We start from the raw sequence: 14,584 nt of genomic DNA on the forward strand, positions 1-14,584 counted from the left end.
ACAGTGAAGTACAGTTTCATGGACTCATGTTGACAGTTTGGTATCGGCACTCAGAGACTCAATTATCAAAGTCAACTTGCAAAAATCACTCAGATTGAAGCTTTTTTTGCAAGGGGCTAGTGTCCTTGCACCTGCCATGTACAAGGACATTGGCCGACACTACCTGGACATATACATACTTAGTCCAAAGTCACACAACAGTGGAGAAATTAGAAAACTCATCTGTTACTAAAATCTGTTTCAGTGAGTTGAATTTGGAGTTTTGGCATTTGTTTAGAATTTTCAGTTTATTGACATGGTCCTGGCTTTATTTATGAATTTTTATACAGGACAGTATCATCCAATGGTTAAGAATAACAGTAGTTTGAAATCCTCTTGAATTTGAGCACAGAATAATTTGATGCAAAATTTAAATGGAGAAGCAAAGCCCATCAAAAACACCCAGTGGTGTGGTCTTCAACCCCTGCACTTTTTACTTAAAATTATGTATGCCAGGGTTGTCATGCAACAAGGTAAGAGGAATTCCAGTTACAGAGATCTTATTAATGGTAGATGCATAAAATTAACACAAAATTGTGATTAAAATTCAATTTTAAAAATACTGAACTGGACAAATCATTTAGGTTTATAAAAGAAGTATAACTTAAGCGTGTAAATTGTATCCCTCTGTAGCAAAGTAAACAAGCGGTATTAGAATTTTAGTGCAGTTATGGACTGCGGCCTATTCAAGTCATGGAATAAAGCTTGCTAACTAAATATATTGGCTCTTATAAGTCAGTGAACAGGCTTACAAGGCTGCTGTTGGTCTACCTGTAATGGCAACCTGATGTTCTCCTTGAAATTTCAGAGCTCAGATGTAAATTGCACTTTTAACATCTATCATCATAATGATCTAGTGACTGAATATGCAAGAACTCAGACGTTGTAATTTGTTTAGCAGCACATAATGTGTGTTGTCCATTTTCAGTGCAAAGTGATTAAAAAAAAACACTGGCTGACATTAATCTGGTAACATTTTAGACATGTTTTTTTTATTGAAATGCTTACAGTTCTCAGAAGAAACTTTTTTACAATGTCTAAAATTTCCATTTGTTCATTTTTTCAAGGTATATTATTTTCAAAAATGATATTAAAGACAATACCATAATAAAAGTTCATATTTTTAGACTGAGCCACCGATATGTGACAATTTAGATTGGCACTGACCTTAGTCTAATGAACTGACTTAGTGAATTACACATCACCGTTAAGATATGAGAGAGGATGTGGGGTCAGGGCAGGAGAAATAAAGACTCAGACTCAATCAGTAAGTCCTAAGTAGAAGTTCACACTCTGAGGTGAAAGGTGGGCTGGAGTCAATGAAGATTGACGGGATATAGTAAACCTAAAGCTAGAACTACCCTTACAAGGAATTGTTCACAAACCTAGTGTCCAAGCAGATCGTTGAATCCTCAGTCGCACCATCTGGTGGGTACTGAAGGACACTTGATTCTTTAAAGTAGTTTGTGTTGGACTCCTTTAGGTGCTTTAACCCACTTTACACCCAAATAATTGAATGTCAGTGTGCAAACTTAACAGGCCTTCTAGTTGTCATGAGAATAATTACTTAATACTTGCCACAGTACAGTTTGGACAATTTCTGGTTCTCCTAGCCAGTGCAAATACAATATTTACTACTTTATAACAAAGTAGGAGTTAGCTGGCACAAGGCACATTGACAGAAAATAATCTGCAAACACTGAAGAGGTACACATTTATACAAAAAAAAATCTGAGAGAACAAGACAGTATAATGTCTTGTAAAAGGACACACAGTATGTAGATAAGAACTTTGGAACTCAAACCTTTGTCAGCTGGACAAACAAATGTGGCCAGAGCTCTTTCCCACAACCATTGATCAATGCAATGCCAGGTAATTGCAACAGTTATATTCTGAACTCAAGACAAATGCAGTAAATCCAAAGAACAAAACTAGCTCAGGAAAAAAACTAAACAAAAAATAGCAAAAAAAAAAAAAAGGTTCAGGTTTATACACTAGTTACAGTGGCTGTTTTTTATTTAAAGTTTTAATTGATTATGCTATGGTTTTCATACACAAGGAAGCACTGTGAGTAGAATGAAAGCTTGTACTTTTTAAAAAATATTTTATGCTTAACATCAAAGTCTTATCCTACCTGTCGCTTCCTGAGCCATTTTCTTTCTTTGAACAAATGACCAGTGTGACAGCTCAAGGTTTTTTTTGCTGTCAGCTGAGCCTGAATGCAAGCAGAGGGTCTGTTTTGCCTTACTGAAGTCATTCTTCAAACACATGACCACAAACTTTGTTCCAACCATCCCATCTGACTACATATAAATATTTAAAAATCTGTTAAGTACAAAACATGTTTGCATGGGGTGTGCCCACTACACTCTTCTATGTGAGGGCTCTGCCTCCACACCTTCAATTTCCAAATATAATTGGAGGTTACACTTACTTACAGAAAAGATAAATATAAATGTATTTACTTTTTCTGTAATTATGTGGCAGGGCTAGCCATCTGACAGTGTGAACACTGGCTCTAGATGATTGTCACTGTTGAAGTGACACACCGAACCCATGTGCCAAAATGGGGAAAAAGGGGTTGTGGATGGATGGGCAAGCTTGGAAAGGGTATATTTACAGACCAGAAATATGGAGACACAGGGCACACATCGGGGGTGCAGGAGGCACGGTTACCCTTACTGTACTTCATTTATTTATTTATCTTGTGATGATCTACCAGCTGGCAGTAAGCTCATCTGTGGTAGGATGGGCATGGGAAGTAAAATGCCATTATAACCTAGCAGACCCCAAGGTTAAGAGTTCTAGGGAAAGAAACTATTTTAAATGAACTCTGAGTTTGGGAAAATTGGTATTTAAGGAAAGTGAAACCTGCCGGACAAGTGTAATAGGCCCTAGAACCACATTTATCTACAGATGAGAGAGACAGAGAGATCTAAAAAGCATTATATTAGCCTAAAAAAGTCATGGCTCTACAGCAAATGTGAAATTTCACATGTAATACAGAAATAATATCAGATACCTGAAGCATTCCGGGACTGGAAAAACATTTGTGAGTAAAACATTGGTAATATTCATTGGATCTAAAATAGATTGTCCTTCTCTAACCTACAAAACTTAAGAGCCTTCATGAGCAATTCTACAACACCTAAAAGCAGAACCCATTACAAATATATAACATTAAAAAATAAGTATAAAGTCGACACATGAAAAGTATATAGATTACAAAGTATTTATAGGAAGCATCTTATACTAAAGATGCTGTCATTTTCAGTCCAAATTGAACTTTGGAAATAACATGCTTAGCAGTGGCTTTATGATCTATAGATGATGCTGAGAGAAGGTTAAAAGCTTAGTCAGATGGGGAATTTAAATGACGGTGGAGGGTTATAAAGCCATACAGAGCTGAAGAGAAGGGTTTGTTATAAGAAGGTGGGTAGAGTAACACAGCTGACTACTTCAGAGGAGTATAATGAATGAGTGATGAAGGAAGGTCTAAGACTGAAGTCTTTTGTCAGAGGAGTGGAGACAAGCAGACCATTTAGGCAAGGGAATAGAAATGAATGAAGCATAAAAAGAGTCAAATGGGTAATAAGGGATGAACTAAGCTGTAGTTTTAAGTAGCACTGGTAATTGTAAAATAAAGATAATGACTAGATGATGTAAGCTGTGCATAAACTTCAGATCAAAGAATTAATGTTCCTAACATAGGAAAATGGATTGCCACAATGCGTGGTTAAGATGGAACCTATGTAAAGTATACAAAAAGGCATGGGACAAGGACAGACTTCATAGGATAAGAGTTTGCTTTTACCAACAAAAGTAATATAAAGAGGCTGAGTTAAAGTGAGGGGAAAAGTGAAGTTTACTGGCAGTAGATCTCTAGATGATGTTTTATGCAGGTTACGTTCAGTTCTTCAAAAGATGCTAGGATCAAAGATTTTAAAATATCACTAGGATCAAAGATTTTAAAATATCAGTGGTTAGTCATGAAACCTTTCTTGTAATTGTTATGATATACGTAACATCTTTTGACTTAAACATAAATTTGCACCAAGGCAAATATGTACACAGATAAGTATATAGGTTGACATAGACAGCACCTGGAGTCCTTTGTGAAACTATATGCTGATTATTATGCTAACAGAAATGGGTGAAGTTGTTTTCATTCAGAGTCTGGAACTGCAGATCATTCAGTACTGGAAGGCATAATGTAATACTGCTGGGGACAGGACCTTGGTTGTCATGTGGCTTCTATATGACAACAGCATGACTGGGCCTGGTTTATGTGTAACAGGCCTGTGAGTAACCAAACTTAACTGAAGTTCTGTGTTGCCATGTACAAAACCTATTTGCTCTAGCTGCCTAAAGTGAGGTAGGTAGAAAAGCATGTTCTAATACTTCTATTTAAATACAATATTTTCCTTGTAGCAAAAGCTTTTAACCTGTGGTGCTCAAAGTCTAAAAGTATGTCATATATCTTTGGTAGATTTTACAAAGTGCATGCTTTTTTGGGCTTGAGCAGCTAATGACAGCAGAATCATGGCTCAGGATGTGTTTCAGGAATATGATTCAGCAAACACTAAGCAAACAAATGTCAAATATGAAAGTATGTAAGGAGTTGAGAGGCCATCTCAGATGCACTGTCATTGCCATGTAGAAGTACTTCAGTTAAAGTAAAACATTTGGAATTCTGCGAGGGGATGAGGGATTGCCACTAAGCAGTTGGATAGTGGATAGAGCATGTTACAGTACTATTTGGGAGGATCAGACACTTTATGCTAGGAACCACTTGCATCTTAGCATAGCTGGAAAGAAGGAAATATGGACTAGATGTATCCATTCAGACAATAATCACCATAAATTGTGGGGATTATCATTGATAAGGGTGCAGAAGAAGTGGAAGTAATAGACTGCAAGAGAACAAGAGACAATGGAAGAAAGGAGAGAGAAAACAGCCAGTGGTAATGGCTGTGACATGCCAGAAATGATAACAAAAAGAACCCATTTCACACTGTCCTCCCAGGGGAACAGAGACAATGCAGCCATAACAGAAATGTATGCTACACTGAATAGGGAAACTGAATATGATGGTGCCTAAACTTGGGGGTACACAGGGGGGACAGTGAGATCAAAGCAGCTGTTGTAGGTGTGCACCTTTTGAGATGAGCTAAAATGTACATTGGAGGACACAACTGTTGTTAAAGACAAAGAAAGGCCTTGACTGGACACACAGAATAGTTATTACATGTAAGCTGTTGTGGAACACTGAGTAACAAATACAGGAAGGAATGGCAACTACAAATTTAAGAGGAGGAATAATTAATATAAGAGTGGAGATGGATTACAAATTACAGATGAAGAGAATGAGATAAATGGCAAAGATGGGCCTGTGAGGTGGTCAAAACTGAAAATATTCCAACAACTTGAATAAGCTCTAGAAATGGAGACTGGCCTAGTGGTGAGAAATTGCAAAATTCATTTAGGTATACTGGAAAATGAAGAAGGAACTGAAAAAAAGAATGGGTTACATGAAAATGAAGAAAGAAGTCTGAGAGTGCTAGACATTGAGCAGAAAGACTGAATGAATCATTTACCTAGGGTAAATGCTGAGGATCAGTGAAGCAGAGTTCCAGCCTGGGAAGAAAAGGTAGGCATGGATGAAGCCAGATGGAGCAGTGAATGAGAATGAAATGAAGGAAACCTTAGCACTTTGAGGGGATAAAGCACAGGTCCAGGTGAAGTGGTACTGAAAAGCTACCACCTTTACTTTATGCACTAGTGATTGAACTGTACAATCTTTCCTTGGAGACTAAAGTGGTTCCAAGATTCTACAGATGGTCACCAGGAGTTCTGTTTACTTAAAACTGATCTTATGACAGATCCAGCAAATACAGTCACTTTCTTTGTACTTCCAGCCAAAGGCAAGTTGTGGGATTCTGTTAGGCAGGCAGACAGTAGCTTGGTTTCTTTGTAATTTAATTCACCATCATGGTAGACAAAAGGAATGCTATGGTTTGTATTGTAGATGGGTTTCAGCAAAGCCTTTGAAACTATAGCTTCCGGATTGGGAATAAAGGTACAGTAGTAAGGTACAACTCGGAAAACAGGAAACTGGCACACAAAATGGATGTTGATGGTGTGTGTTAAAGGGGAGTAATCTAGAGAAAATCCAATAACTGCTGATATTCAATAATGGCACCATTCTCTTCTGTCATATTTATAGTTGTTACCTATCTAGATTTAGAAAAGAAGGACAGACTGTTTGAAGAGATTACCAAGATTTACAAGATTTTCTTGGGTACAGGGGCCAATCTACAGTGAAACATTTTATGATACATAGGGTCAACAGATATATAGCATCTGTCATTTAATGCAGAAGAGCATAAGGTTATGCACTTTCAAATATGGAATCTGGTGAAAAACATACAAGTTTGAAGAGGTGGACTTATGAAGGAGAGAAAAGAAAAAGGATATTGGAATCCATAGTTACACTAGACTTCTATTATACAATGACACAAATCACTTGGAATAGTGGTGCAGGTGCAGCTCATCAAGATGCCGGTGGTTGTAGTTAGCATAGTGGGTCATCCTCTCACATCCTGCCAGTGTACAAAGGATTCTGAAAGCTATAGCTAGTCTACTTAGTCTTGGTTTGATGAACATATAGTGAAAATATTAGGATGGTATATATAATGTAAAGGAGATTTACCAAAATGAAGAGGAGACTAAGATGGACTCCAGTATGACGAAAGATGTAAATTAGCAGGCATGTGCAGTACAAAAGAAAGAAGAAAGTGGGAAAATGATATGGACACATCATATTGTCAGGTAGGCATTTGGAAGGATGGATTTTTAAGAGGCATGCTTGAGAAATGTAATGAGGCAGATGGAAGGTGGATGACTTGAGAATGAATTAAGGCAATACTGTTTCACATAGTTTAGCTGAATGCTCAAACACATTGCCAGAAGTATTAGTAGAATGTAGGTCAAAAGGAGGGATTAGGATGCTTGGTACAGATGATAACAGTATATGTGGTAGAAATAGGGGAGGGCGGCTGTATAGAGCCCACCTTGAATACTTCGGTCGGCATGAAAATCTTTAGATCATCATCCTCATCACCTTCTGTCAGCATCTTCTTATATTCATATATGTATGTGTGTGTGTGTGTGTGTGTGTGTGTGTCTGCCTGTCCCCACTAATCGTGTACATGAATGTGTCTTACTTTTTTTTCTGATGCAAAGCAACGTGTACTGTTTTTTGATCAGAAGAAATCAGACCCTCCCTCCACCACAGTTACCAAGTATGGTTGCTATCCCTACTGGGTACTTTGAACATTCAGCAATTTCATGGTGCAAACAAGCTATTTTCATTTCTGTACGTATTCGGGTGCAGCTTGAGACACATTCATAATTTTCTTATTAATGGTGCCATTCTGGTCTTGGGAGCACCTCCAGGAACACGGATTGCTCCACTCCTGAGTCAGGATTGCATGTTGGTGAGGAAGGCAGATCCAGTGGTTAGTGGCCACCTCCGCTACTCTTTCCAGTGGTAACCCAGTCAACGATGATGAAGGTCAAACTCATGATCATGAAGATGAAGCCCAGAGCAGCAAAGCACGCTGCCTATAGGAGAAATAAAAGCACACACACATAAATAAATTGGTTACTCACTCAGCTTTATTTTTACCTAATATATACTATACTTGAAAAACTCCTTACTTGGACGGTGCTGGTTTATTAATTTTCCTTTTCAGCTTAGCTGTTATTCACAATTAGTCTTTGTCCAGCTCCTCACATATTCTGTGTTACTTTGCATCTTTACTGTTGTTGTATATGATGATATCCAAAAGGATATTTAATAGGCTACCGTAAACCTTCAGGATCTTTCAGTGCATGAAGGCATAGTGCCCAGTAGGTGGTATAGATCCCGGGAAAGGTCATCATACACTACTGATTGGTTTGAGTGTAATTTTCATTTTTTTCCCTCTCCTGGATGAAAATAGTATTTTTGTACAGTATTTTCTAGTACTGTTCTTGTGTTTGTGCTAATCTAGCCACTGCCTTGAATCCCAAACATTTGTCTGTATTTTCAGGTAGTGCTTATGTATTAGATCTTTTGGGATTTCCAGTCTTTCACCCCCAAGCAGTTCCCTCATCTTATGAATTGTCTTTTAAATGTTGACCTCACTGCCAGATAAACTAAGTTGCTTGAACTCTGCTAAAGCTCTGTATGCACTATTATTTGTTGTTTTTTGTTACAGTGCTGTTTTAGTCCTTGGATTTAATTTACGTAAACATTTTGATTTGTTTGCAAAAAGAAGAGTTAATAGTTATGCATAAAAACAAATAGTTTGTCACTCTGTACTGAGATGCAGATAAAGAACTTTCACTTAACTGCATGTAATAAATACAAAAGGGTATGTGGTAAACCATAGTTTGCTCTGTCTTTAAACTTCTATGTTACTTGTGTTTAGTACATTTTCTTGAAATGTAGCTTGTATAGATAACACAGTCAGTGCTGGTGTTAGCATTCTGGGGGTTCCCAGCAAGTGTCAAGTTGGGGGCGTTTGGATACTTCCAGTCTAAGTATCTCCCTGTCACTAACATCCCTCCTAAGCAAACTTTTAGTTCACTACAGAGTTTTATGGGTAGTATGCACAAACTAAGCAGTAGCTCTTCAGAGTTTTCAAGAAACGTTGGCATGTCTTGAAGTCACTAAAATGATTCTAAACTTGTACTGTCCCACAGAGGGCATCAGTCCTGCAACTAGACACCATGGATGTAATTTAAAACAGAGTAAGACATAAATAAAATAAAAAAAACATAAAGTTCAGAGGGGGAAGGCTTCAAACCCTACACCTTTGCCACAAGAAACCTCAGTATTAACCTGCTATGCTAACTGAGAAGTTAATTTAGTAGTTTTTTTTTTTTTTTTAAATAAAGAGGCTTTCCTGACTTACACAGTGAGGAACAGGGAACATACCTCTCAACCTCATAACGTAAGAAATTGTGATAAAGCTAAAGCCAAAATTTAAGGGACAAAATCAAGGACAGGTTTTAATTATATAAACCTACAAACTTAAAAAGTCACTAGTATAACAACTTTTGCTCAACCATGAATTTACTGAAGGATATGAATTGTGAAACTCCAATGTTTGGCATTACGAACTGACTGGAATCATCCATAATTTATGAGGTTAGGAGAAGGAAAACATTAGCAACATTGTCAAAAGGGATGTGTGTGTGTGTGTGTGTGTGTGTGTGTGTGTGTGTGTGTGGAGGGGGAATGAAAGGGGAGATGCCTGTACTACCGCGCTGCATCCACTATCAATGTTAACTACTGCAAGAAAGTGCTGATCTCCAGTAATTAACAGCAGTTCAGAGGGTTCTATGTCAGACCATTGAACAGCCACATTATCGAATATCATCTCATCGACAATACAGGCCGCCAAACCGTTCTGTCTGAGATCGCATTATGATGGGGAATCAGGAATTTTTTCCTTCTCCCCACTGTAGTGCTATCTCAGTGTTGGTATATATAATTAGTGGGGGTTTGACGGTTTGCATTGGCTGTTTGAAGGTCTGACACACACATTCAGAGACATACAGATTAGCTGATAATGAGGTCTTTCCTCATTGCAGCTAATGTGTCTCTGCTTTGCAAAACACTGCACTAAGGAAACAGAGTATTTTTACTGCAGCCCTCAATGTAAGTGGTGGTGGGGGGGGTTCTTTCAGAATACCTGAAATCATGCACATCACACATAAAAGAAGAACATCAGTTCTTCTTACTGACTAGGTTTATGAAAAATAAATGTATCTTCATGTCATTCTTATTCTTGCACTGCCTGCTGTTATGCCTTGACATTTCTTAGATACTTTTTTTTTTTAATTAGTGCTATTTCTCCATGCATCTGCCAACCATCAACTTTTCATTGCTTTGTCTGTCATCTAGGTAATTGTGAGGTTCTCTCAGTTTACCTAACCAGTCTCCCCATAGCAGCATGCCATATACTGTACTACATCAGGGATTGCATTTCTTGGCTCTTTATACATGCCTGCTTCCAAACTTACATTACCACTGTCTACAGAGGAGGAAAGAGTAGCACAGTTCTGCTTTGTGCAAAGCCTGACTCAATGCTTCTGGGGCTCTTTATACATGCCTGCTCCCAAACTTACATTAGCACTGTCTACAGAGGAGGGAAGAGCAGCACAGTTCTGCTTTGTGCAAAGCCTGACTCAATGCTTCTGGGGCTCTTTATACATGCCTGCTTCCAAACTTACATTACCACTGTCTACAGAGGAGGAAAGAGTAGCACAGTTCTGCTTTGTGCAAAGCCTGACTCAATGCTTCTGGGGCTCTTTATACATGCCTGCTCCCAAACTTACATTAGCACTGTCTACAGAGGAGGGAAGAGCAGCACAGTTCTGCTTTGTGCAAAGCCTGACTCAATGCTTCTGGGGCTCTTTATACATGCCTGCTCCCAAACTTACATTAGCACTGTCTACAGAGGAGGGAAGAGCAGCACAGTTCTGCTTTGTGCAAAGCCTGACTCAATGCTTCTGGTGCAGACTGCCTAGCCTGTGCCAGGTATCACCAGATGTGTGAATCAGGTTAACTCCTTTCCCCCAAGATGGGTGAGCTGGCACTGGGTGGTGATTTCAAACTTCCTCAGCTATCTCTTCCAGTGTTGAGGTCGGAGTCAGAGCCTTGTTACTCAGTGCTGCTGAGCCAGTTTTGCAATTTCTCGGATTTTAAGTAAACAGAAACTTACCTGTTATAACTGTAAAAGTCACCTTTTTCAAAAGTTGTTTAAAGTAATCTTTGGATAACCAAAGTTAAACATGCATTTTCTTTATAATTTGTCTCCAAAGTTTTAAGACACAGTTGTCAGCAGTGTAGCCCTCATCTACCTCACACTGCAAAAATGTACTCTAAGAAAAATGTATTCTAAGATTTCTAAGTCATTTAATGAAAATAGGCGAAGAACTGTGCAATGTTTTAAGTTCCTACATAAGAATCATATGCTTTTCCTATGCTAAGTAATACAAGTTTATTTCAGGTAAACTATACAGAGGAAACAGCATTTAAAATACGTATCAGTTTTCAGTCTATAGTGTCTTTTTTGTGCACCCGAAAGAATCGAATATTTTATCAAGAATACTGGGTCTGTGTCAGAAATAATGTGAACCCTTTCATTTACAGGCATGGCAAGGTCTTGGCATTTAACACTATTCTACCTTCACAAAGAATGATGCCTTAAGTGAAGGCCAAAATCATTGGGTTCAGAAATTAGATGTTAAATTGTGCTCATTCTAGGTGGGATGAAATTCTCAATGAACCCCCCCCTTTCCCCTTGCAGTTTAGCTGGAGAGAGCCTCTTAACCTCTGAATTTAGCACACTGGTTAAAACTCTTGCTGCCACCATAATAGCTTTTTTGCAGATTTCATCTGATTGACACCCTCACATAACAAATTCCAGTCCAGGTAATATCAGGAAAGCACTGCTGAATGCCAGAAGCCAATAGAACAAACTGTTTGAACTAGAGATCTTCATCACCCTCAAATACATCAGCATTTGTGTAATTACAGACAACTACTTTCAGTGTAGCAATAGCATGCCCTCTGTTCCAGGGTTCCATACCTATCTATAAATTATGTTGTACTAGCAACTGTGGGGACGTATTTATATTTACTTGTAACCAGAATGTCTCTTGCCATGTTCCACATGCTCTAAATCTGTAACTTGTTGAACTTCTAGTAATCATCACATTACAGCTAATTATAAAACCCCATCTATGGTCTCTTTAAAGCAAGTTGAATACCTTAATGAGTTGTACAGTTTAAACATTGAATCAAATACCCTTTTTGTGTGTGACTTCATATATACACACAGAAATTGGAAATATAGACTAACAAATATGCCTAAATATTTCTGAACTTCATAAATACCAGTACACTTGATGAAACTGTCACCCATCTAGTATAAGTATCACTCTTCTAGATCTTGCTTTAATGTATCCCCCAGTTGTACCACGCAAAACCGCTTCCTTTTTATTGCTATTCATGTTAACCTCAAATGGCACATTTACCCAGCAACCTTCTACATGGCATGGCTGCTGACTTCTCTGAATCTCTCTCTATCAAAGATATATTGAGATATCCTTACCCATCCAAGACAAACATAACTGGATATTTAAAACTAAACCCACATCATAGAACACTCGCAGAAGCAAACTACAACAAAAAGAAAACCTCCTGGACATCAGTAAAATATCTCTACTTCATCATTATAAAAGGGATTTTAAAAGAGTAATGAAGTCCCCCAAGGTTATCATTAGGATATGCAAGACTAGCTCTGAACTTAGGATTGTAACCAATACAAAACACAACCATAAAGCCTTGTTCAGCTATGTTAGGAAGGCTAGAAGTAACCTGTAATTCTGCACTGTACTTACCTCTAATGGTACTTTCTTCTCTTGCTCCAAGGCTATTACTAATGTTCTTGCAAGCAAATTTTATTCCAGCCTGACATCAGCCACTCTCCCTTCTGCCTTTCCCACTACCCCTCTTTCTTGCCCTCCTGGAATCATTTTTGACTAGGTCCTTCCAGTACTTTCCAAAATTAAAAATACCAGATGTTCATCACATCGATCACTGCAGCAATAGACTTAGCTATGTGGATTACATCCTGCTAAGGATATACCAGCCGGCCAGCTTCCAAATCTTCAGGGCATCTTCCACATGCATAAACCATCAGTCATCTTGAGGTGAGCTGACTAAAAAGACAAGTTTGGGTACCAAGCCATTCAGAACTTTCCTGCCACTGAAGAGTATGCTCCTGTGGGGCTTTTGAGGATTGACAGCCAGCTTGTGCTTTTTCTTGGCTGGGCAGATAAGTTCCTGTTGAGGGGAAAAACCTTCCTATTTTAAAAATTATTTCTTTATAAAACCTTCATGTTCAGGAACGTATTTTAAAAGGAACATAACTGCCCAGTCATGAAACAGAACAAGCTGGCTGTCGATCCTCAAAAGCCTCACAGGAGCATACTGTTCAGCGGCAGAAAAGGTCTGAAAAGCCTGGTACCCAACCTTGTCTTTAAAAGTAAAGGACAGTCTCATGACAGTCCATTCAAACACAAACTTCTAGATGACAGAACTTTTTTCCAGTCAGTTTAAAAATTACTTAATGTATCTGAAAATTACTTTTTCTGTGGAGAAACTGTGTTTGTTTTATTTTGGGGACACTGTACTGTATTTCTATATGAAAAAATATTACTTTTAAAGACTTTAAAATTTTGCTAACTTTTGTAGCTTGTTTTCCCCCAGAAAAGGCAGCATTTTTGCATTATCAGTTCTCTACATTACCTTTGGTCTAGCTACTGATTCGGGTATTTGCACACTGTCTGGCTGTAAGCTACTGTAGACTGCAAGGTATCTACATTTTCCTTATTTTAGACAAGTTGCTTATCTTTGCAGATTAATTTTCCAAAGTGTCACGAATCTCTCACTTGGGTAAGGGATCAGCTGCATAGGTTGTGATTCCAACAGAGCGTCTGGAAATCTTGTCTGATTCCTTCTTACAAAATTGTCTCCCCTGGGGTATCTCCCAGACACCTCAGTTCAATCAGCTTTTATTCAACAGGAAAAAATCTGTTCTGTATTTAGATCTATTCCTATATTTTTCCTCTCCGATTATTGTCTCAACACTGGAGTTCCTCAGGATTCTGGGTCTCATAGCGTCTATGATACATATGATACTTCTTGGAAGACTCCACATAAGAAAAATCCAATGAGACCAGAAATCTTTATGGTCCCAGCACTAATACCCTGACATTTCAGATTACAGTTTAAGGGTTGTGAAAAGGGAGGATTTTGTAGTGGAGACATCAAATTTCTCAAAATCCAGATCTCCCTTTCTCCCTTCCTGCTCCAGCACTTTCAGTCACAACAGACATATCAAGTGTTACTTGTGGAGCAGTGTCTATGGGAAATGCAGTGTTTTGTAACAGAAAAGACAGACCAAAACACACAAGCATAAAAAAAATATTAGCGCTTGTAAATACTCTTAACTCTGACAACCATCCGTGGTACCTGGGACCTCAACAAATATTTACAGATACCAACACAGTGATGTGGTACATAAACAAGCAAGGGGGAGCCAGATCTTACCCTTAGTGCAGACTAGCTATGGTAGCAGTGGATATAGCTTTTCAGTGTAATCTCACTCTACAGGTATGTTACATACTGTCAGAGCAGACTGTGTGGCAGACAAACTGAGCAGGATCAGGACAGACTCTCACAATCATGCTAGAAGCTGAAGGGAATTTTGTATAAAATACCAAATAGAACTGGGAATGGGAGAAAAGAATGTAAAGTAGGAGGCAGTGAGTAGTAAAAGTGGTACAAACACAAGTTTGGGACCATAATAAATAAATATAATGCCTTGGTGTCTGTCCAGCATCCTGATCTTCTTTGCTGCACCTTTTTTTGCTTTGTGCTGAATTAGTCACTTCTGGAATAAGAATTATCTGAACATCC

General features: G+C 38.3%; 1 protein-coding gene across 2 annotated transcripts in view; it reads right to left on the minus strand.

The window, feature by feature from the left end:
• Positions 1–1,004: 1,004 nt before the first annotated feature.
• Positions 1,005–14,584, minus strand: part of SLC38A5 (solute carrier family 38 member 5) — a 776,684-nt gene continuing 763,104 nt past the window's right edge. For both annotated transcript variants that reach the window (XM_044080289.1, XM_044080288.1), the window contains one exon: positions 1,005–7,665. In XM_044080289.1, the coding sequence (XP_043936224.1) occupies positions 7,561–7,665 (105 nt within the window). In that variant the 3' untranslated portion in view covers positions 1,005–7,560. The remainder of the gene's footprint in view (positions 7,666–14,584) is intronic.

Source organism: Protopterus annectens, chromosome 8.part0, assembly GCF_019279795.1.
Source record: "Protopterus annectens isolate FY-2018-M chromosome 8.part0, PAN1.0, whole genome shotgun sequence".
In the NCBI taxonomy this organism is placed as follows: domain Eukaryota; kingdom Metazoa; phylum Chordata; order Ceratodontiformes; family Protopteridae; genus Protopterus; species Protopterus annectens.